General features: G+C 37.5%; 1 protein-coding gene across 1 annotated transcript in view; it reads left to right on the top strand.

The window, feature by feature from the left end:
• The window catches only part of CFTR (CF transmembrane conductance regulator), a gene marked incomplete at its 5' end in the record, with an annotated part of 192659 nt that overhangs the window by 22684 nt on the left and 143791 nt on the right, over positions 1 to 26184 (top strand). Inside the window, 2 exons of the mRNA XM_082662061.1 lie at positions 6416 to 6526; positions 10493 to 10601. Coding sequence (XP_082518187.1) covers positions 6416 to 6526; positions 10493 to 10601 — 220 coding nt within the window. The remainder of the gene's footprint in view (positions 1 to 6415; positions 6527 to 10492; positions 10602 to 26184) is intronic.

The raw sequence follows: 26184 nt of genomic DNA, 5'->3' as shown, positions 1-26184 counted from the left end.
AATTAAAAAGAACTTCCTCCTTATTTCCAAAGTTATACATGCTCATAGTTAAACATTAGTGAATATAGATAAGCAAAAAAGAAAATATCTTTCCTGAAGTTTTCTTAATATGCTTACATTCCAAATACATTTATATTTGGGAGCATCTTTTAAAATGGGCAGATCGATTTCCTATTTAATGTTTAGGTTCATTAAGCATGAAGTTAAAGTAATTTATGTTATGGTTTTAATTTCTGGGCCTCCGGAACGTTTTTCAGAATTGGTTTGTAGTGTTTTGTTGAGCAGCAAATAATTATCTTTCCAAATCTTCTAAAATTCATTGACTACATTAACTGTTTACTCATCTACAGAAAGAAAAAGAACTTCTACTGTTCTCTTGGTAAACTAGGAGCCTCATGAGAAATTAACTCTCAAACACAAAAATAGCTCATCTTTAGCAAGCAAAAAGGTGATTGAGCTGACTAAAGTGGTTATTTATTATAAATTTACCATTTTATGGGTAAGCAGCAAACCCTGTTTAATTACCTTGTGGGATGAGAGGACAGAGACTCACCGACTTGACCCTCACCCCAGTGCTGTGACTTTGGGGTGCATTCTTGAAGCCTACAAGTTTTATACAGGACTTTTGAGAGCTAGATGCCACTACTTTCTCAAGTTTTATTTTTACTAAAATTCATTGAGAAAAAACATATCCAACTATAAGATAACACCAGATCTAAGTTGATAAAATAACTGTGACATTTGAAGTGTTATTTATGTGAATTAGAAAAGAAACATCCTTTTAGAGATGAAATGACTTCTGGTCTCAAATCAATTCTTCCCATCATAGCCATTTATCAAAAAACCTAAAGCAAACTGGCAGAGTATGCTGCAGGAATTTGAGATTTGTTGTTACAGTCTGTTCAAATGATTCCCCCTCTTTCCTCAGCCTCAACTTCACCGTTTTCTTTAGTTAGGACTATCCAGCTTATTTGGGCTATTTCAAACTCATGGTAAATATATTGGATGATGAGAAAACCTCTAGCGTATTTAATTTTGTCCATACTAAGCAGTTTAGAGTAATTTCTACTTAGTTCCTCAAGTGTTATTTCATGCAAAAAGGAAAAAGGCTGAGACATTTGAGTGTATCCGTTTGTCAGTATTTAGGAGATGTGTCATGCAACCATGGGTTTGAATTTGCTATTTCATTTCATTTTATCTGGCTAGTTAAATCAAAAGTAATGTTAAATAATGTGGAGGCATGATTGTTTTATACAAACAAAATCATTTGAAACTGAAAAGATCTGATACCTGACCTTCATCTTAAATTCTAGCAGATGAAAATGTCAGATGCCTCTGTTGGATTAATAAAAGCCAAATGTCAAATGGAAAAATGATTATAAGCTTTAATTATGTGGTTTTACGGGGATAGGTTTCATGAAAATCAAAGCTTTAATAGTGTCTATAATTGGAAAATTCTTTTCATCATAAGGAATTACAAGTCACTCTAAATTTATGTAGATATCGGAAATTTTGTCCTAAGAACAGAAACTAAATACAGTTTCATGGTGTATATGTGTGTGTATATATTTAAAAAAATCAAGTGATAGCATTTTTCCTTAATAAAACCTGAAGACTCTTATCGTTAAGTGCACAGTGTGTCTGGGTACCAGACTTTTTTTAAGTTCGTAGAAAACTTTAGGATACATATATATATATAATAAATTTATTTATTTATTGTTATTATTATTTTTTGCTGCATTGGGTCTTCATTGCTGCATGCGGGCTTTCTCTTGTTGCTATGAGCGGTGGCTTCTCTTGTTGCAGAGCATGGGCTCTAGGCACGCGGGCTTCAGTAGTCGTGGCTCGCGGGCTCAGTAGTTGTGGCAGACGGGCTTAGTTGCTCCACGGCATGTGGGATCTTCGTGGACCAGGGCTCGAACCCGTGTCCCCTGCATTGGTGGGTGGATTCTTAACCACTGCGCTACCAGGGAAGTCCCCAAACTTTAGGTTATAAAGAACTATATATCTTAAGGATCTCTGTCTGCTACCTTGTAATTAATGATTAGCTAGTTTCTGTTAGAAATAACGAGAACTTTGGAAACTGTCACAGTTTCTAAGTAGATCAATTTATAAGGCCATTTTCAATATACAGTGACAGGTTATGAATGAAGGAGAAGGGTAAGATCAGTTAGAGGTGAGAGGAAGGGTGGGTGGGAGCAAATTTGAGGATAAGGAGGAAGAATAGTGTTTATTGCTTTTGGTTATTCCAGGTGTATCTGCCTTGCTAATGAAATACCTGGGTACTCATTAATATTTAATGGAAGAAATGCTGAAGTAGAAATCCTGAGTTGGCATTTCTAAATTCTATCCAAGTATGTTTAACATACTCAAGCTCATTCAAAAAAAGCGGTGGCTGGAGTTTTACAGTAACTAATATTTCAGTGAATGTCTAAGTGTAGATACCTGGGGAGTTTTTTGTTTTTTGGGGTTTTTTTTTTGTATTTCTGTGACTGGCTTGAGGTAGTCATGGAGACCTCCTTGATGGGGCAGAAATTTCATTCAATTTTCTTTTAGGTTTAATCTCACGAAATAAATTCTTTCAGATAACTCTGGTGATTGCCAGGCAGCCTAAGGTTAATTGATTTTAGTTCTCATAATTTACCTTAAGTTGTTTCTATTTCAGATTACAAATATAGGTTTACTGTAGTGAATCTGTCAGAAATACTAAATTATATTAATAATTATAAATGACTAACTTGTAATACTACTGAATATGTTTGATTTGATGATGCTGGGCTGTGGAACTCTTGATAATCAAAACTAGATGCCTTGGTATAACATTAATATGGGCATGGATAACGCAGGAAGCTTTTTATAAATGTAGGTGTTACTTAAAGTATTTTAAAAATGATCTAGAAACTCATTAATGGAAACGGTGATCAGGTCTTAGATATGGACCAAAAGATGTATGTTTATTTAGTTTTTTTTTTTTTTTTTTTTTTCTTGTGCGGGCCTCTCACTGTTGTGGCCTCTCCCGTTGCGGAGCACAGACTCCGGATGCGGAGGCTCAGCAGCCATGGCCCACGGGCCCAGCCGCTCCGCAGCATGTGGGATCTTCCCGGACCGGGGCACGAACCCGTGTCCCCTGCATCGGCAGGCGGACTCTCAACCACTGCGCCACCAAGGAAGCCCCTGTTTATTTACTTTTTAAAAGAAAGAAAAGATTTGTTTTTAAATTTCCTGAAAATGTCTTTGGTATTGTAATATTTACAGATAGTGAACTTCTCTTTATTTATAAATTTAGTTTCATATTTTAACAATTTCAAACATAATGAAAATGAAAGGTTTATTAATACATGCAGTATATTTTTCTCTTCTAAATTTTCCATAGGCCCCTTCCTTTCCATTCTCAATGCTATTACCCTTGTTCTGAGTCTGTCAACCATCTGGCAGTCAGTGATCTATTGCTGTTGACCCTTTCTGGCTGAGCTGATTGTTAAATTTTCAGGAACTTTGTGAGCTGGTTGTTAAGTACAACTAGTATTAAAAAATAATTGATTTACACTTACAATTAAATAAATTATATTAAAACAAAGGTAATAATTGAAAAGTTATCACTACATAATTATTACCTATGTATTGAGGTTATGTTGATTGTATCTGAATGGTAATCACACTATCTTATAATATGCAGCTGTGTTTCTCTTCCCAACTCTGTGTTCAGTGACTTCACATTTGGTGACTTGAAACTGGTCATGGTGGGAGTATTTACACCACAGAAATTGGCAAATACCATAAGTCACTTTTTGTTTTTTGTTTTCCTGGAGAAGGCATGGTTAAAGATTTGTCAGTACACGACACCACACTACTGCCTGCAGTCTGCTAGCTTCTGGTCTCCCTGCTTCCAGACCCACGTTCCAGCACTATGTCTAGAATAACCCACCAAGTTTAATTTTCCTAAACACAAGAGCTGAACACGGTAAAGGAAGAAATAACATCAGAAGAATGTGGTAAAAATCTAGTTTGTGGCATTTAGTAACGGACAAATTTAACATCTTTGAGCCTCCATTTCTTTATCATTATAGTAGGGCAATGATCTCTTCTTGTTCTACCTACCTATCAAGACTTTCCAGTGAAAATCACAATATGCTAGTGTTTGTGAAAGTGCTATATACACATAATTTTTTTATTAGTAGTAAACACTTGCTTCACCTTTTCACTTCTTAAGTTTACAAAGGCTTATAACCAACAGAATGGAGTTTATATCCTAAATTGCTGTCCCAGATTTTTCACACCCTTGCTGCCCCCTGTATTGGCAAATGTGCTTCCAAAGTGCTTATGTTGGCTACTAGATTGTGAGTGCCAGGCAGGTGTGCCAGCAGTCTCACAGACGATGCCCAATGCAGATGCTGCATGATCACAGCACTTCTTTAACTGCTGTGTTCAGACTGTCCTTAACTATTTTCATTCTTGCTCTCCAGGAGAAATTGCCCATGGATCACACTGGGCAATAAAGATAAAACAATTATCACCCTTTGCTGAAGTTTGAAGGCTCTTGTTAAGATGCAAATATTGCAAGTTAATGGAAGAAACTGACATATTAAACCATTGTCACTCGTTGATATCTTGGTCAGAAATTGTTGGTGAAACTACTGAGCCTTTGAGCAGGGTCTTTTTTTTTTTTAATATTTATTTATTTATTTGACTGTGCCGGGTCTTAGTTGTGGCATGCTGGATCTTTAATTGCAGCATGCAGGGTCTTTAGTTGCGGCATGTGGGGTCTAGTTCCCTGACCAGAGATCGAACCTGGGCCCTCTGCATTGGGAGGGTGCAGTTTTAACTGCTGGACCACCAGCAAAGTCCTTGAGCTGGGTCTTAATTCAGGTAAATTTTAAGGAAGGACAAGTTGTAGAGACATCAGGAACACAGGGCAGTGGCTGACTGAAGAAGGTGGAGACAAGGGAAGTGTAAACAAGAATCTGGACTCTTGGGGTGGGAGTGGTGAAGGTGGACATGAGAACCTTCTGCAAAGTTTTGCCCTGAAACAATGTCAAAATGTTTGCATTTGGCATAGCATTTCCTCTTTTTATTCTGAATGGCTTTGCTAGAATAATTTTCCTAGTATAAGTTTATTTTGCTTCTCAGATATTGCTAAAACACTCCCTGTTGATTTTTGGTGGGTAACATGAATGTTGATGTATTACCAGCGTCTCAATGACACCAAATTTTAGGACTCTCTGAAGAAAAGAAAGATGGTAAGGGTAAAAGCATATGTTGGGAATCACTGATTCCAAGTTCAATTCCTTTCTTTAATAAATATATGACACATAGCACAGGGAGATCAGCTCGGTGCTTTGTGACCACCTAGAGGGGTGGGATAGGGAGGGTGGGAGGGAGACGCAAGAGGGAGGAGATGTGGGGATATATGTATATGTACAGCTGATTCACTTTGTTATAAAGCAGAAACTAACACACCATTGTAAAGCAATTATACTCCAATAAAGATGTTAAAAAATAAATATATGAAATTTCACATGAGAAAGGTCTCATTTGCTCAAATTTCATTTAGAAGTTTCTCTTTGTACGTGATTTCTTTGTTTTACAATTCTCCTGCCCCTCTCTCCTTCCTCTTTGTTTTCCCTTGTCTTCGACTTCTTTTTAGATTTTCTTATCTCTGTGATGATTATTTTTCCTTATTCACAGTAGTTAGAAACAATGTATTTGAAAATAACTGGAGTATCCTGCATAAGTATTTACTATGCCAGCTTCCCTAGCTTCCATCATAAATTGTTATTTATTAGATGCCTAGAGGGCAGATGTGCGTAACTGCTATGGGGTGAGGAGACAAAACATAAAATTATGATCCCCACCCTCATTCAGCGGTGATGATTAAGTCAACAAATTGATACTCCAGCTACAGTCAGTTCATTCAACAAATAGCTCATTGCTGAGTACTGTGAGCTATGGTTAACAAAATTATATAAGGGTGTTGTTTGAGGGTCTGTCTTCTTATTCACAGATCATTTTGTATTTGAAGTGGTAGAGAGTGGACTTCAGCAAACTATAAACTCCTAGTATCTGGTTATTTTGGGGAATTTTCTTCTTTTTTTTTCTTGAAGAATACTTTTAGTATAGAATGTTTAGCAGTTTGTTTTTTTTCCTCTGGGAAAGATGATGATTCTACCGTCATCCCCCATCCTTTTAGACAAAGCTATAGTCACATCAGTTCAGAGGTGATGATGTTTTATATAGTTGTGTTCTGTAAGATATGACTCCCTGGCACTTATATAAGTTGACTTATTTTATTCTCGTATTTATGCACTACCACCATTTTCCACATGCTATAAAATTTGAAACTGTATCCGATTCCAAGTCTACATTGGAGATCAAATCAAGTTAACATTTATATCTGTTTCTCCTCTCTTTATTTTAGCTGGACCAGACCAATTTTGAGGAAAGGGTACAGAAAGCGCCTGGAATTGTCAGACATATACCATATCTCTTCTTCTGATTCTGCTGACAATCTATCTGAAAAATTGGAAAGGTATGTTCATACACATTGTTTATTGAAGAGAGAAATTAATATTATTTAGAGACTAGAGAACTGACATTAGAGGGTTTAATTCTTAAAATGGCATACTTATAATAGGAACATCCTATTTTCTTGATGAAGTCTTGATTAGTTAAGAATTAAACAATGAAAGGATGAAAGAAGAAAAACCATTTTCCTGAGATAGGACCTTTTTTGGAAAAACACATATTTGAATTCTGAGAAGCTACCTGTCTTTGAAGACTGGAATCACATCTTTATGAAGCAAGTTGTGTACATTTGCCTCCAAAATCTTAATGTGTGAATACAAATGTACATAGTTGGAAATCTTAGGGTAAAGGCTGTTGGATGTCAAAGAAATGTAAAAATTTCATATTTTTGAGTATATTTTGAATGCCAGGTGTAATATCTCCTCTCAGCCACTCTGGAAGGAAAGCATCATTATCTCTTTCTTACAGAAGAGCAAACTGAGGCTCAGAGAGATGATGTAATTTTCCAGCTAATAATTGATTGAGCTGTGGTTCAAACCCAGGTCTATACTCCTGGCCTCCCCAGGAACAGTGTTTCCCATTGTAAAGAAGTCTCCCTTTCTAAGAGTACTGGTTATAATCCTTTTGGTTGCCAGAGAATTTATTTAAGAGGGAATTCATTGGTTCATGTAGTCAACCTGTGTGAAGGCCTAGGTAGAGAATTGGCCTTAGGGACTCAGTGGAACCAGGGACTGGTTTTATTCTCTCAGACCAGCTTCCTCCATGGAGTGGGTCCTCAGAACTCTTTGCTCACATTTTTATAGACCACAGAGGAAAGAGTCCTTTCTCTGTGGCCAAATGTGAAAAATCCCAGAAAGTTTTGAGTCACAAGCTCACTCCTTGGACCAACAACAATCTATGAATGAGCTAGACTGGGTCTTGTGCCAGCAGTACAGGGTCTGATACCAGATGAAGGGGAAAGGGGAGAGGGAGTTGACAGGAAAAAGAAAAAGAAGTAGCTACTTTTTACTGCATCAAAATAAAATAGTTGAGTAGATTTGCAATTTGTTTACCTTATTTTCATGAAATTCATTGAATTTCTTTTGAAATTTCAAGACAAGATATTCAGCCTTGCTTTTTCTTGATTTTATTCAAAGAATTAGGCTAGTGGGAGTAGCAGCTTCACATTTCCAAGTTCAAGGTCCAGCTCCTAATGTCGAGTACTTAGTGTGTGTACGTGCCATGAGGGCAGGGATATATTTTTTTGTTTTGTTTTTGTTTGATTTGTTCAGTTTATGATGTGCCTGGAATAGGGTCTAGAATAGGGTCTGGTATATACAGTTGTCCCTTGCTAGATTCCCCCTGGATATAAAAATCTATGGATGCTCAAGTCCCTTATACAAAATGCATATAACCTACACATATCCTTTTGTATATTTTAAATCATCTCTAGATTACTTATGATACGTAATAAAATGTAAATGCTATGTAAATTGTTGCTGGCACATGACAAATCCAAGTTTTCCTGTTTGGAACTTTCTGGAATTTATTTTGGTGAGTATTTTCCATCCCCAGTTGGTTGAATCTGAGGATGAGGAACCCGCAGACATGAAGGGCTGACTGTAGTAGGTGCTCAGTAAATATTTGTTGAATGAATGAATGATGATTGAATGTGAAATGGCTAGCATTATGTAAAAACCTGTAACACTTCTGCAGAGATAAAATATATAAACATAGTATATTGTAGGTATATCAGCAAGTTCAAAATAATATAGTAGTTAATGAATATCTAAGTTCTAAATGGATGCTGAGGGAAAGATTAATCAGAGTATGACTAGATTAATCAAAACCTGCATACTCCAGATTTATTTTTACTTATGGCCAAATAGAGGACATAACCTGAATTTGTAGGATTATCTGGCCTAACAGTTTTTTCTCCTCAGTTTTCATTGTGTCTCCATATCAATTCAATGTTTAAAATGTACCTATTTTGTTTCAATCCAACACTGTGCCGGCATAAGTCCATAAACTTTATCTTTATTATTTTTGTCTTTTTGGGGTATCTCTTCTTCACTCTGTTATTTCTTTTTTGTAAAAATTGTTATTTAGAATTTACTGAAGTATTTTGAAGGAGTGAAATATCACTTATAGTGCTTTGTATCTCTGCACCCTTGGAAAGTGACCCTGACCACAGATTTCAAAGATGATATGTGACGAAGGCCCTAGGTGGTTACCATGTGGTTGAGGTACCTTGGCCCATCAGGCTTAGTTTGTGGCCGTGGATTTGAACCCTGTGCATTACTCCTGTATGCAGATCGCACATCCATTCCATGATTGTAGCTAAGCTACAAACTTGATAAGTATAAAATTTCTTCCACTATGATTCAACTCTTGGTGTTTGGAATGCTTACTGGGTCTGTTGTGGTATTGTGGGAACTACCCCATGTACTCTCATTGCTGATTCCTTCCCTCAGGGTCCAGTAGTTCAAGTCCCATCCACTGAAACATCCCCCAGCTTTGCCTTCCTCTCAGATCGCTACCTCATTCATTTCCCCCCCCCCCCCACAGGTAATATCTCTGTGCTCTCCTGGTCTCTCTACTTCTCTTTTCCTTTACATCTCAGCTCCCTGAAATATGGTTTCTGGGTCTACCATATTCCTAAAATGACCTTGACTAGGGTCACCAGAGGTCTCTTAATGTCAAATATAATGACATCTTCCTACCATGACTTCAGGGTTGACCAATTCTTCCCAACTTGAAACCATTTCTTTGGTTTATGTACCACCTCTCTTCCTGGCTTTCTCATCTGACTCATTCTTCCTTTGAAAGAGAGGCAGAATCTGTCTCCACATTTAGCTTCTTACCCCGTTGTGAATCACCAAATGACATGGATGGGAGGCAAGTCTTGTGTGTGAGTGGAAGAGTGGGAAGAGTGTGAGCAGGTAGATGGGTGGCATAGCGTAATTAGGCATGAGAGAGAGTAAGCTTCTCAGGGGAGCCAGTGTCCATGCACAATGCCCATGACTGCCAAACCTGCCCTCAAATCTCAGCTGTGTGGTCTTCCTTTGGAGTAACTTAGAACCACCTCTAATAATGGTAGATGGATAGTAATGAGAATAACTGTTGATAAAATATAAAGTCTTTATATAGTTCTTTCCTGTGAAACTTTTCATCTCTGTACAGTTTAAAAATGAAGATGAGGGTAACATTTAGGGATATATTTTATCCACTTGGGAAGAGAAAGAGGGTTTTTATGAACAGAAAGTAGTGGCAAAAATGTAAATATAATCGGCTGATGAATGTATAGTATTTAAAAGAAAACAAAGACATTTATTTGACACCAACCATTTTTCAGACTTATTTAATTTCTATTCCTGCCAGAAAATATAGAATATGATTCTGTTCTAATTTTCCAAAGATGTTTATTGTAAAGAATGACTTTAGTATTTGAAAATCAAAGTTGATGATACTTGTTTCATACCTCTACGTTTAAAAACAACAAGTTTTTCTAATGTTAAATCACAGAAAAATCCACCTGACTTTTAATCTTGTTTTTGGTTTGACAGTTAGATTTTGTAAAATCCACTACAATTCTAAACAGGTAAAGATCAAGCGGTGAAAGGAAAAAAATTAAGTATTTATTTTTCACCTTGTTCTAAGCACAGCAATGTGTATTCATAAGAGTCATATTTTATTTGTCCACCTCTTGCATTCATTGCTTCTTAGAAGCCCAGAACCTTTCTTTAACACATATAGTGTGGCCTTTTCATGAAGTCAACTCCTTGAAAATTGATATATGGCGGAGCACTGAATTCTGCGAAACATCTGCCTGAGCGTTGGTGTTGGAAGGTCCCCACAAGGTTTTGTCTCTTTAGTCACTTGGGTTAATTTCCTTGAATGTACTTGTGTGAATAAAACTATGTTAAGGGAAATAGAGAACTCAGATACTTGCACATGCAACTTACTGATCCCACTTTGTATTCTTTTGCAGAGAATGGGATAGAGAACTGGCCTCAAAGAAAAATCCCAAACTCATTAATGCCCTTCGGCGATGCTTTTTCTGGAGATTTATGTTCTATGGAATCATATTATATTTAGGGGTAAGGATCTCATCTGTAAGTTCATTATGGGTAAAATAATTATATTCATTTTTATTTATTTATTTATTTATGGCTTTGTTGGGTCTTCATTGCTGCACGTGGGCTTTCTCTAGTTGCGGCGAACAGGGGCCACTCTTTGTTGCAGTGCGTGGGCTCTAGGTGCATAGGCTTCAGTAGCTGTGGCACGTGGGCTCAGTAGTAGTGGCTCATGGGCTCTGGAGCGCAGGCTCAGTAGTTGTGACGCATGGGCTTAGTTGCTCCGTGGCATGTGGGATCTTCCTGGACCAAGGCTCAAACCCGTGTCCCCTGCATTGGCAGGCGGATTCTTAACCACTGCATCACCAGGGAAGTCCCTATATTCATTTTTATGATTATAGAAGGATTAGGGTAATCTGATACACAGGTAAAAGGCTAACTCTGAAACCACTAAAACTCTAGTGGAGACAAGTAAAAAATGCATTGGAACTAGGATGTCCTGGAACACAGGTGGCCATTTATAATTTCAAATGGGTTCAGTAAAATAAATTTCTTTTAAAAAGTTATTTTCTGTTATGATCCCAAATCACATTATATTACTGGTATATGAGATTGCTGATGATTTTATTTTCCTGTATTCAACAGGAGAAAGTCAGGAGACAATGTCAGGAGGAGAATTAGGTAAAATTCAGCAATTACATATATGAGTGTTTGTAATATTTTGAAATCATATCTGCATGATGAATTGTTTCAAGAAAAAATAGCAAAAATTAAAAATATGGCAGTGAGGTACTCCTGTAGTATGTTTTCTTAGTCTCCTATGTCTTCCTCATTGTGAAGAGAGCTCAATGCGTGAAGATCCCAGGCTTTATGGTGTTTAAGTGCAGTCTGGGATGTTCCCCAGCTGTTGTCAAATATGACTCTGATCCATTATTTTTTACCTCACCAGACCATTATTCGGAATCCTTGACTGTAACCTGTAAAACTGATGGCAAGTTGAAAACTTACTTAGTCTTCAAGTAAAGGCTGTGCACAATATTTGCTTTGGGAGGTTAGGTACCAGTTGAATGGATTTGTGTTGTAATTATACTGGTCTTCATGCCTTTGGGAGTGAGGGTTGCCATAGTGTCTCCCGAAGAGATGCCATGCAAGTTGCATTGCTTTAAGAACTTGTACTTAATACACAGCAAATAAATACATTTACACATTTATTTTGACAAAGATGACCACATTTAGGTCCCCAGTGTTTTGTAATGCTCTTGATTACCTCCTGGGAGAAATGCTCTGGCTTTTGAAATTATCTATTGATGTCCATCTATCTGTCTGTCTATCTATCTTTCTATTTATCTATCTATCTATCTCTGTAGAAACCTGCAGCAGTTTGGGGGTGAAAATATTTTATCTGTAAATATGAATAAGGTAGCTGAAGAATTAACTAGCTTTTAAGATATCTTTCAGGTGATTTTTCTTAATGAGAGCACCTAGAGCTTTGGGAAACAATTTTTTAAAATTTTTATTTATTTATTTTATTTTATTTTATTTTTGGCTGCGTTGGGTCTTCGTTGCTGTACACGGGCTTTCTCTAGCTGCGGCGAACGGGGACTACTCTTCGTTGCGGTGCGCGGGCCTCTCATTACGGTGGCTTCTCTTGTTGCGGAGCACGGGCTCTAGGCGCGTGGGTGTCAGTAGTTGTGGCACATGTACTTAGTTGCTCCATGGCATGTGGGATCTTCCTAGACCAGGGATCGAACCCGTGTCCCCTGCATTTGCAGGCGGATTCTTAACCACTGCATCAACCAGGGAAGTCCCAGTTTGGGGGAAAAATTTTATCCATAGCTCTGGCTCCATTTGACTTAATTTTTTAAAATGTTTTGTTGTTTGCCTTAATGAGTATACTCCCTGCATTTGTATCAGTGTATAGAAGTACAGTTTACTCTGCCCATAGCATATAAGAATACAACATTCTTTTTTTAAAAAATATATGTTCAGCACTGAGTTATTTTTCTAGTATTGTACTAATATAGCCACTAATCTATGTCACCCATTTTATTTATTTATTTATCTGGCTGTGTTGGGTGTTCGTTGCTGCACGTGGGCTTTCTCTAGTTGCCGTGAGAGGGGGCTACTCTTCGTTGCGATGTGTGGGCTTCTCATTGTGGTGGCTTCTCTTGTTGCAGAGCACGGGCTCTAGACATGCGGGCTTCAGTACTTGCGGCTCGCGAACTGTAGAGCACAGGCTCAGTAGTTGTGGTGCATGGGCTTAGTTGCTCCCCGGCATGTGGGATCTTCCCGGTCCAGGGATCGAACCTGTGTCCCCTGCACTGGCAGGCGGATTCTTAACCACTGCGCCACCAGGGAAGTCCCGAGAATGCAACATTCTTAATAGGTCATCCTTGGATTGAAGTGAATGATATTTCAAATAATTGTTATGTCATAACTAAGATTGTATAGAAACTCAAAATTTTCTCTTCATGTTCTCCATCACATGCTGCTTCCATTGGTTAACATAAGCACAACTGAGTAGAAGCTGGGAGAGAGGCTGAATTCTTAAGTCCCTTTTATGCTCAGCCTGACTTGTGAGATAATTTATTCCTCTAGATTCCACCAGCAGAGAAGTTTCATGTGAACCAAAGCAGTCACCTAAACATGAAAATTTAGATGATACATGAACATATTTATAAAATTTATTTTTGGTCTGGTATACACAGATCAAAAAATAAACAAAATATAGTTTAATATTTATTGAGTACCTAATCTGTTCCAGGTTCAGCATTAAGCCCTTTTATACAGATTATTTTAGGTCATTCTCCTAGCAACTCCATGGAGCAGACATTAGTATCTCAAATATATAGAAAAGGAAATTGAGATGCAGGAAAATAAGTAACTTTTCCAACGTTACGCATGTGGTAAATTTGAGTGATAGCCAGGTCTCTTTGGTTCCAAAACCTATGACGCTTGTATTAGATCAGATTATAATTGCTATGTAACTATATTTGTAATGATTGTATGTGGGTACTCAATAGAATGGTGACTGTAGTAATCAGTCTTGGGTCTGCTGAGCTTCTTTGCCATCTGCTCAGGAGATATAGGTTAAAAGCTTGAATGTTGAAGATTCTCCCAGGGTCACCTCAGGGGCAAATCTGAAGAAAGTTCAGAGCAGGTGGCAGGACAGGAGAACCAACTGGACTCTTCCCACTTATACTTGGGAAGGAACTGTGTGGAATCCCCCCCCCAGAGCCAGCAGTGCTAAGAGTCAAACATATAGAAAAAATTAAGGGTAGAAGAATGGAGTGGGTGTGGAGAAGGACTAACTTATTCTTAAACTTCTCAAGCTTAAAAATATCCCAGCAGAAGGAATCTTAAAGCCTTTCTTGGTGTATTAATTACCCAGGGGTGGGATTGAGGGGACTGAGTGGTGGTCCTGATCTAAGCTGAGCCCAGGGCCACTGGTCTGGAACTGACAGCATGTTTAAAGGGCAAAGTTGATTTCCATCAGCTCAACTTCTACTGATAACCAGCAGAAAATGGGTGAGGAAAAGAACCGATGGGGAAAGCAGCTGAAATGTGTATGGTGAGAAGGCATGGAGAGGAAATTAACATTGGCAATGGCACAGGTGTGGTGAGGCTGTGGGTTTCTCACCCTTGTCACAGAGTAAAGGCTTCACGGCCTCACTGTGCAGTTTTAAGTGGTAAAAACGTTGAAAACTGGGGCTAAGTCTTTAAGAACTTATATGGTGGTCATTAAGATGAGTGTAAGCTTTTCAGAGCATCTGATCTCTCTACCTCATCCTTTCTGTCTGTTACAGGAAGAAAAGAAGGGGAGAAAATTTCACTGTTATAATAAGACCTCTATTCTTTTAAACAACTTATACCAATGCCTTAGTATTTATTGTATTTTTTCTGGGGAGTTCTTCTTTCTTCTGTGTGTGTCATCTTGGTAATGTTTTAATTTCCATTAAATGAGCAGGGATTCTTGAAGTTGCTATAACACTACTCTTGGTAAAAGGTGGACATATTTCAAGATATCCTGTGTGTTCTTAATCCCTCTAAACCAGGATCATTGTGGTATAAAGAATATTTGATTGGTTTCAGGACTGATAGAAAAAGTACTATAAGATATGCTGTTGGGACTTTCCTGGCAGTCCAGTGGTTAAAACTCCGAGCTTCCACTGCAGTGGGCACGGGTTTGATCCCTGGTCAGGGAACTAAGATCCCACATGCCATGCTGGTGTGGCCAAAAAAAAAAAAAAAAAAAAGAAGCTGTTGACTGTGAAAGGTTAAGAGAAAAAGGAAATGCCATCATGAAAGAGTTTGTGTCTCTGCAGTACTGATGTAATTTTAAATCGTATTAGCTATGGCCTCTCATGATTAACTGTGTACTTGTTTTTTCTCCATTTGACTCAGCAGCCAGATATAACATTGCCTTTAACATTTAAGACTCCCAGCATAAAGGAAAAACTGGCCTTTGAAGAATTGTGTGTGCAAGTCAATTAAGGACAGTCAGAGGGAAGCCAAGGGAAGGGAGTTCTGTAGGCAGATTACTGAGAGAATATGGTTATCACAATACTTTTATTATGATAAGAAATTTACAAGCATTCACTCAAATATATTCTTGACTCCTAGGCAGCTCTGGGCATATTTCCATCATCAAATTGAGATAAATGTCAGTGCAACTTGAGTCAAACTACTTTTATTATTTAAATTTCTTAAACTCCAAGAAGTTTAAAGTCATAAAGAAGTCTTAGGACTTAGGCTGTTAGAGTTTTCAAGTCCCACAGTCTCTCTTGCAAAAGATCTTTGTCCCTTATGTTTTGACAGACACGTTGGGTAGGTGTTGAATTTAAGCATACTGCTAACTAAGAGAGTGTTTTGGGGAATTCTGCACACAGGTAGTCTCTGGCTTAGGCACTTTGACTTACTTTTGTCCCTTTCACCTAAGGTCACCTACCTCCAGCAAATTTTCTAGATGCCTGTCATGAAGACCTCTTTTCTCAGCTTCCTCTCACATCCCCCCATATCTAACTGCTTCTCTAACCCCAGCAGGGACTTGAATGCTACACTGCCTACACTCACCCTACATCCTGAATATTTCTACCCTCTACTAGAACCCCCATCCATAACACACATGCTGTACTTCCTGTGCTCCCCACAGTGTACTACCCAGTTCCTGTGTCCAGGTTTGGAAAATCATGGGGTTTAGATTTCTTTGAAACAGAGAATTTTTACTTTAGAGTAACCAGCAGCCCAACCCCAGATAATGTGACTTAATTGGTCTGGGATGAGCTCGGGGCTAAAGTTCCCCGGGTGATTCTGACTGAGGTAGACAAGCAGGAACGTTATCACTGAATGCATCTGACTTTCGCTAGAATCTAAGGTGAGGGTATTAGGGGGTGGTACACGTGGAATTTTTTAGTTTGATTTTTTAAAAATGATAATATCAAAAAAATTTTAGACAAAAAAATAAATATTAAGTCCTTTAATGACAGAAGGACAGTGTTTCTCAAACTTTTATATGCATATCAACCACTTCCCCCTCCCATCTGGCTAAAATGCAGATTTTGGGTGGAACCTGAGATTCTGCATTTCTAAAAGCTCCCTGGTGAAGATCCTGTTTGCCCTAGCACCATGCTTTGAGTAGCAAGGATTTACAGGGTCATGAAAGAAGAGAAAGCCTAGTTAGAAGTTACAGTTATTGTGAAAAGAGAAGTAGGTGGACTAGTCATGGTCAAAGAACCCCTGAATAGAAGTGACAAGAATCCCACTGAGATTAAATGTGGCTGAGGGTTTACTGCAGTGTCCCAACGTTAACTGTTAACTTTCTGTATCTTCCTCCGGCACTCTCTCTCAAGACTCTGCTGGAGAGAAGTAGATAGATGACTGTGTGCATGGAGAGGGCAAAGGTATAGCTAGGAGGGACTATGTTTCTCTTCCAAGACTGCATGGAGGAGATGATCCATCTCTTTCTGTAAAATCATTGTTATGCAGGTTGGTTAGGCTTTTACAGTACTATTGAACCCAGAGGTGCTCCAAGAGCATTTACCATTGTATGTGCTTTTGAAGGCGAACCTAGGAATCCAACACCATGTCTGGTAGGATTTTGTATCTAGGGCAAAATGCGTCTGTTCTCACGTGTGAAATTTTAGAACAAAATCGATTTGTAAGTTAGGAATTGTCTGTGATCTTGTACTTTCAACTTAAACTAGATATGAGGGGGCCCAGTTTCCTCATTCTTGGTGTGAACATGGTGCCTCTTTACTTCTTGTAGTTAACCAGTATCCTATGGTGACTAATGAGTGTGATGTGGTGAAAGTGTATAGTTTCTATGATCCCTTCTACCTTTTAAATTATGTGTCTATGATACGGGGCCTACAGAAATGGCTTTATCTTAAATTACAGTGATATTAAATTGTAACTTTATTTGGTAGGTTGATACTGAACTAGTCACAATGCTTGAATTGATCAACTGCCAGGTCATATTATAACACTGTCTTTTCTATTTAAGGTTATGAATAAGATGGGGGGCTCTGGAGTCAAACTATCTGGTTCAGATCCTAGTTTTACCACTTGCTAGCTGTCTGATACTGGGAAAGTTATTTAAATTCTTTTTGTCTCAGTTTCTTTGATTGTAAGATGGAGACAATAATAGCACATATTTCATAGAATTATTGTGAGAATTAAACAAGTTAAGCATGTAGAATAGATCCTAGTACATAGCAAGTGCTTTATAAATGTTACCTGTTACTGTATCATTAAATACAATCTCTACCTACCTTCACAAATACTCCTATTATTTGCATTTACTTGTTTCTCTATATATGCTATAAGCAAGTCTTAAAGTACCAATTTCATTTTTATAGGGCACAGGAAAATATTTTGCTAATGTTTAAAAATGATACCTAGATTCTAAGCATTACTTCAGAAATTAAAATTATTTTAACGTGTCTTCCATTATTGCATTTTCTGGATTAAACCTACTTTTGCTGCTGTATCAGCAAGTCTAGGATCGTTTTCTTACACAACGTGAAGAATAGAGCTTAGATTTCTAGTGAAGACATTGCTGGTAATAGTTAATAAGTCAGTGAACATGCAAAGGAAAATACCAAAAGCAAAACCTTTTAAATTAGGCACTGAATCTAAAAACACAATTCAGGGTAGACAGATACCATAACAATATTTTTGAGATCCTGTTCTCGGTATGGCAGCGGTCCCCAACCTTTTTGGGACCAGGGACCAGTTTCGTGGAAGACAATTTTTCCACGGACTGGGGGGAGGGGGGAAGGTTTCAGGATTATTCAAGTGCATTACAATTATTGTGCATTTTATTTCTATTATTATTACATTGTAATATATAATGAAATAATTATACAACTCACCATAATGCAGGATCAGTGGGAGACCTGAGCTTACTAGATGGTCCCATCTGGGGGCAGTGGGAGACAGTGACACCCGTGTGTTGCTTATGTCCAGTCTACTCCGTAAGATGCAGCTTAATTGTCACTTGCCACTCACTGATAGGGTTTTGATATGAGTCTGTAAGCCATTGATTTATTATGGTCTCTGTGCAGTCAAACCTCTCTGCTAATGATAATCTGTATTTGCAGCCGCTGCCCAGTGCTAGCATCACCACATCAGCTCCACCTCAGATCATCAGGCATTAGATTCCCATGAGAGTGTGCAACCTAGATGCCTCGCATGCGTAGTTCACAGTAGGGTTCTTGCTCTGATGAGAATCTAATACCGCCGATAATCTGACAGGAGACGGAGCTCCAGAGGTAATGCGAGTGATGGGGAGCAGCTGTAAATACAGATGAAGTTTTGCTCACTCGCCTGCCATTCACCTCCTGCTGTGTGGCCTAGTTCTGGGGGTTGGAGACCCCTGTGGTATGGTATACATACATTTTTGTAAAAACTACGTATAGTTGGAGCATTGGATAGGTTTCATTTTCTATGCTGAATATGGAAAATTTTTTCATTTAGCCAATTGTATAAAGCCAAAAATTTCCAGAAGACTCTAGTGTATCAAGGTAAACAAAAATTTGACACTCTTGTTTACCCTGTCAAAGGCAGAATCTTAAGCTTTTACTTTGGTATATAAGCCAGTAGTCTTTGTATTTTATGATAAATTCTGGGTGTATGCCTGCATGTGTGTTTACTCTGTTCTATTTTTTTATATGCATGTTTTCTTTTTATCATTTATTTGTTGTCATAAGTATATTCTTTTATAATTATGAAAATAATCAGATAATGATTGATAAATTTGATGTTTATCTTTCCATTTTTTTCCCGTGAGAATATATACTTAATGAAGGGAGGTGGATCATTACTTTACATATGTGTTATAAATCTACTTCTCCCCTTAATGTTTTGTGAATGCCTTGTCATATCATTAGATATTTCTCTTCCTAATCATTTTAGTGTTTAATGACTCATGTGGCTGTACCATAGTTTATTAGTTCCTCATTGTTGAATATTTAGATAGCCTCCAATATTTTACTGTCATAAATAATTCTTCAATGCACATCTCTTTAAAAGCTAAATTTTAGTAGATTTTCCAGTTGCCTTCCAGAAAAGATGCATTAATTTACTTTCCTGATACTGAAGTATGAAATTCAGCCCTCATTAACAATACTTACTATCATTTAAAAAATGTTTCCAAATCGCTATGTGAAAAACAGTATATTATCATTTGTATTTGCATTACTTTTGGTTCCTAGTGAGTTGAAACTGTTTTTATGTATTATGCATATTTCTTGTGGGGTGCAAATTGCCTTTTCATATTCTTTGTCTATTTTTATTTTGGTGTGTTTGCTCTTTCTTATTGATCTATGAGAGACTATTTTCCTCAGCCTGTCATTTGTTTCTTTTTTTTTTCAAATTAAAAAAAATTTTTTTTAACATCTTTATTGGGGTATAATTGCTTTACAATGGTGTGTTAGTTTCTGCTGTATAACAAAGTGAATCAGGTATATGTATACATATATATCCCCATATCCCCTCCCTCTTGCGTCTCCCTCCCACCCTCCCTCTCCCACTCCTCTAGGTGGTCACAAAACACTGAACTGATCTCCCTGTGCCATACAGCTACTTCCCACTAGCTATCTATTTTACATCTGGCAGTGTATATATGTCCCTGCCACTCTCTCACGTCGTCCCAGCTTACACTTCCCCCTCCCCGTGTCCTCAAGTCCATTCTCTACGTCTGCATCTTTATTCCTGTCCTGCACCTAAGTTCATAAGAACCATTTTTTTTTTAGATTCCATATATATGTGTTAGCATATGGTATTTGTTTTTCTCTTTCTGACTTAACTTCACTCCATATGACAGACTCTAGGTTCATCCACCTCACTACAAATAACTCAATTTCGTTTCTTTTTATGGCTGAGTAATATTCCATTGTATATATGTGCCACATCTTCTTTATCCATTCATCTGTAGATGGACACTTAGGTTGGTTCCAAGCCCTGGCTATTGTAAATAGAACAGCAATGAACATTGTGGTACATGGCTCTTTTTTTTTTTTTTTTTTTTTTTTTTTTTTTTTTTGCGGTACGCGGGTCTCTCACTGTTGTGGCCTCTCCCGTCACGGAGCACAGGCTCCGGACGCACAGGCTCAGCGGCCATGGCTCACGGGCCTAGCCGCTCCGCAGCATGTGGGATCTTCCCAGACCGGGGCACGAACCCGAGTCCCCTGCATCGGCAGGCGGACTCTCAACCACTGCGCCACCAGGGAAGCCCCATGACTCTTTTTGAATTACGGTTTTCTCAGGGTATATGCCCAGTAGTGGGATCGCTGGGTCATATAGTAGTTCTATTTTTAGTTTTTTAAGGAACCTCTGTACTGTTCTCCATAGTGGCTGTATCAATTTACATTCCCACCAACAGTGCAAGAAGGTTCCCTTTTCTCCACACCCTCTCCAGCATTTATTGTTTGTAGATTTTTTGATGATGGCCATTCTGAGCAGTATGAGGTGACTGTCATTTGTTTCTAGTGAGTTTTGTTAATTTTTTATTTTCTTGACAATCAGAAGTTTCAGTTTTTAAAAATTTGTTGCCAGCATCCATAGTTTTTTTGTTTTTTTTTCTGTTTCTGGCATTTGACATTTTAAAAAGTCCTTTCTACCCAAATATTGTGTAAACACATATGTATGTTTTTATTATTTCATCTTTTACATGTAACTATTGAATCCATTTGAACTTATTTGGATGTATGTATGAGATAGAAATCTAATTTTAAAAAAATGAATATCCAGTTTCTCCATTGCTTATTGCACTTCCTCCACTGAATTAAAATGCCATATTTTATTATATATAAAATTGCTACATGTACTTGGACCTGTTCTTGAACATTCCAGATAAGTCAGTCTATTTCTTTGTCATGCCACATACTATTATAGCTGTATAATATAATTTAATATCCAGTAATGTATACCTTCTCACACATTATTCTTATTCCTCAAATGTTTTTGATTAATCTCTCATTTTTTTTTCCAAATGAAATTTAGTATCATTTTATCCATTGATTCAACAAGTATCTGCTGAGTGGATATTCTGTGCTAGGTGTTGTGCATGATGTTGAGATTGTTGCATAAACTAAGACAGTCCCTGCTCTTGTGGTTCACATCCAAAAAATCCACTTGGAATTCTGATGAAGATTGTATTAATCTTATAAAATAACTTGGAGGAGAATGTAATCTTTGCAATATTCAGATTATTTTATGGAAAGTTTTAAAGTCTCTCCATTTATTTGACACTTAAGAAATAAGTCTTAGTAACGTTTTTTAGAATGTATTTTAAGATATGTATATATTAATTATTGGTATTTACGAAGTATCTTTTGTATCGTTACTATAATTGGGATACTTATTTAATTGGTTATTACACTTGGTATCTAGGAATCTATTTTCTTATTTTCTATTATCTCTATTTTCTTATTTCTGTATTTCTGGGATTAAGATATATAAAATATATTTAAAGCAAGTTGAGATGATGATGATGATGATTTTACTGACTACACACAATAGAAAACAATGTAACCTTAGAAGTTCTTCAGTAATGATTCTTCCCGTATTAGAAGCAACTATGCTTTGGATTTGGAATTGTAATTTTTAAAGTAAAGTTATTTGGGGATTAATTAATTTAATGTAATTGCAAGCGTGAACTAAGTTTTTTATTTTCACCTGAACTTTCTTTCTTGGTCTGAATATCCAGCGGACATCCCCATCTCTAGAAACATCTGACTCTGTCCTAGGTGTGCAGGTAGAACAAAATGGTTAAAGGATTCAGACTCGTCTACAGTGACTTTAAGTTCTGGTCTGGGGGATCCCATGGGAGACCAGATGTATTTCCCAGGAGGTATTTTCAGGCTTCCTAATATTCCCCTGGGAGGCTGATCTAAATTGAGATTCATGATTATTCCCAGCAGGAATGTAGTCACTTGTGCTGTTCTCTAACCTGACCCCCTCTACCCACATGGCATTCTGAACTCATCCTATTCAGACCTGCATCCCTCTGAGTAGAAAACACCCATAGCGATGTCAGGATGTGTACCAGGACATTTGCCCAAGAATCCTCAGCCTCTGCCACAGGACGCCCCAGACTCAGATCATATAATCTGAGATACTAGCTCTGGAGGGGAACTTTAAGATAAGCTTGCTCCACCGCTCATTGTATCAGTGAGGAAACTGTCAAGAGAAGGGAAGTGACTAAGGTGACACAGAGTGTAGATAACATGCTGGGATAAGAACTTGGGTTTCATGACTCTGAATTCAGTGTTCATTTCCCTGTCATGCTGACTTAAAGATTGGTATCAGCCTTCTTCCATTATCTAAGTGAACCCTTAATTTCATCTTGATTTGTGTCTAATTAAAATTTAATAAAATATTTTATCAAATTTTCAAGATAATTTACATTCCGACTCATTACATTCAAGCCTCAGTCTGCTTACACTATTTTATATGGTGGCAAATTGGGAAATTTCTTGTGTAACTGAAAATATACTGGCAACAGGATTCACACAACTTTCACATATCAAGAATAGAGGACTGTGTTTGTCCCAGTCATTACAGGGATGATTTTTGTAAAGGACTGCACACATAGATTAAGTTAGGTATCAGTTACCATTGTTTTCCCTTCCAAATTATAAAATCAGGTGATGTCTGTAAATGCTTTCATTATAAATATTAGAGAACATGCTGCTTAAAACAGAGTAGGGGAAACTATAGGAGGGAGGGGTCTGGAGTGCTGATTTTGTCCTTGAATGTTGACAGTTCCATGTTGTGGTGAGGTTAATGTTGTTTTGCTGTTGGCAGATGGTCCAATTATTGGAATTCTCTCTACCAGAAATAAACTGCATTTTTTTTCTATGAACAGGTACCCTCCCACTGTAATACTACCAGTGTCATTGTGGAATAGCTGTTATTGTTCAAAGGATGAGTATGTCCTCTTTTGTTTGAGGCAAGAAGACAACTAATTAATTCAGTTATGCAACCTGCAGAATAGGTGTCTGAATCAGATTGACACAATTTTATTTATTTTGTTATAAATCAAAATAAATTCAGGAAATGGGTCTATTGTGATAGAGGTGACAGGTTATGGAAAAAATATAATGGTGATACAATGGCAGGGACTTTAGTTCAGATTACTCAATAGGAGAAAACTTATGTAAGCCTGTACATTTTTAACTCTAAAAGTTCTGTGTACAGCTCAATTACTAAAATATTTCTCTTTTTCCTCAGAATGCTCCTTTTAGCATTCCATAGATAGGAGTTACTCCTTAGAAATATGTACTGTGGTCTTTATCAGTGGTTCTATATTTGATAATATTATCTATTAGGAGGTTATATATATATATATATACAAGTTCTGGAAAAAGAAAGGTGATTATGTTAATTATGATATAAGCAGTTGGATTCATGAGAAGCAGTCACAGATCATAGTCTTCTGGTTATTGTCTTATAATGAACAAGAAATTATGTTTTATGTGGTATGCCTGGTAAACATCAAAGCTCCTTACTTACTCTCTGCTTTGTGGCCACACACAATATCTCCAGCATGGGTGGCACACATGAATCCAATGCCCTTGACTGCAACTTGAGAGCATTTTAGCCAAGTGCAAACCCACTATTAATGGAAAAGTAAATCAAAGTAGATGCGGCATTGACATTTGTCTATGAAGAACAGCATAATATTGAAAAATTCTAGGATAAAATATTGATCTAAAAATAATTTTGAGGATGAAATATTGCCACTATAAACATACTATAGAAAATTATATTTGTATTGCAGATATATTTATACATATAATTTAAAATCCAAGGTTTAACTGTACATTTTCCTAGTTTAAGGAGTTATTTTGAAATAAAATTATCTACTCTAGAGAAAGTTTGGCATGGATCTATAGAATTTAATGAAAACAGCGAGTGCAACACTTGCACAGATTGTAATAGTTTACGAATGGGAACAACCTATCTTCTCCAACATAGGGCAGTGGGGCAAATAGCCTGATTTATTCACAGGATGTCATGTTAAACAGCGCTCAGAATAAATGAGGTAGATATACAAGTGTCAATGGGACTAAATGTCAGAAACACAACTTTTAAGTTAAAAAAAAGTTGCAAGAAGCACAATATGATACCATTTATATAAAATTTAAAACCTCAAAAACAGTTCTATACATTCTAAAAATGGATACACGTGTAACAAAAGTACAAAGCATGCATAAAATTACACATACCAACAAGCAGTAATTGTTCACTTATTTACTTTTTTTTTTTTTTTTTTTTTTGCGGTACGCGGGCCTCTCACTGTTGTGGCCTCTCCCGTTGCGGAGCACAGACTCCGGACGCGCAGGCCCAGTGGCCATGGCTCACGGGCCCAGCCGCTCCGCGGCATGTGGGATCTTCCCGGACCGGGGCACGAACTCGAGTCACCTGCATCGGCAGGCGGACTCTCAACCACTGCGCCACCAGGGAAGCCCCACTCATTTACTTTTTAAAAAACAAGTGCTGGCTAACACATATATATGGAATCTAAAAAAAAAAAAAGTTCTGACGAACGTAGTTGGGGCAGGACAGGAATAAAGACGCAGACATAGAGAATGGACTTAAGGACATGGAGAGGGGGAAGGGTAATCTGGGAAGAAGTGAGAAAGTGACATGGACATATATACACTACCAAATGTAAAACAGATAGCTAAGTGGAAAGCAGCCACATAGCCCAGGGAGATCAGCTTGGTGCTCTGTGACCACCTAGAGGGGTGGGTTAGGGAGGGTGGGAGGGAGACGCAAGAGGGAGGAGATATGGGGATGTATGTATATGTATAACTGATTCACTTTGTTAAAAAAGAGAAACTAACACACCATTGTAAAGCAATTATACTCCAATAAAGATGTTAAAAAATATAAAATAAAGATGATATGAAGTTCCAAAAAAAAAGTGCTCTTCAGTTGATATTGGCCAACTGTAACATGGTATATCTGGGTAGGTAGTTAACGATTTTCTTTTCAGCACCTATCTGTTTGCTGAAATTCAAACTTATATTAAAATATGGCTGTGTGAGATGAGAGAACTCTAATATTCCATGTTTGTGATTAGTTTGTAAACTTTTTTTAAAACGTTTGAATCTTTTCCTACATTCACATTCTTGGTCTACACAGTTATTTTGAAATGAGGTACTGAATACCAGGTATAGAGTGAGCAGCTACCCAAAGCTAGTGGTCAATCAATGATGGTGCTATAGCTTAGGATTCCTTGTGGGGATGAAGTTGCTATAGGAAAGCATTTTCATTTATTGAGAATGAGAGGGCTGGTGGGATTGGACACTGAGGTTTAGAAAAGATATAGTAGAAAATGGAAAAAAAAAGAGCAGATTATGGGCTGCCAGAAAGTAATGCTGAGCAATACTGGGGGAAGGGGCAGTTTGGCTTGAAAATATACATTTGAAATGGAATCAATTAGCATAATATTATTTCCCAGAAGGGTTTAGCCTCAGATCCCCATTTCACTAGGCCATCATAAAACAAAATTACAGGATTACATGTCTTTCTCTTTCGAAGGCAAATTAGCAAGATGGTTAAGACTTAGACCTTCTGGGTTCAAATCCATGTGTTCAGATCTATTCTTATATATTCAGGCAAAATGGTAATGAATTTGATGAACAATTTGATTTAGTGATGAATGGAAAGTCTGATGAGGAAGATTTGGAAAATACAACTTTGGTCTTCCCTTGTTAACTCATAGGCCTTTGAGGACTTGATGAAATGTTGGAAACTGGCCTGAGACTGAAGTCTTCTGTCACACTTTTTTCCTAAAATCCCCACCTATCCCAGACTGCGAAGGGTGTGGCACTGGGCTTTAAATACCACCTGTGCCTTTATACTCCTCCCTCCTGTTGCCAGTTCCCCTTTATGTGGTTGCCTCAAGAAACTGTTCATTTTGGTAATAATTCCATCACTCAAAGTGCTTTTGAAAGTTCTATTTTGAAATCACGTCAAATCACTTGGGCTCTTTGGCTTCAGTTTCTTCATCTGCAATGTGAAAATATTAATGCTTACTCTGACTCCTAAAGTTGTCATAAAAATCAAATGAAAAATATTTTATGAATTGTTA

Source organism: Grampus griseus (assembly GCF_964374135.1).
Source record: "Grampus griseus genome assembly, chromosome: 9".
Taxonomy (NCBI): domain Eukaryota; kingdom Metazoa; phylum Chordata; class Mammalia; order Artiodactyla; family Delphinidae; genus Grampus; species Grampus griseus.
This window is presented reverse-complemented; position numbering and strand designations above follow the sequence as displayed.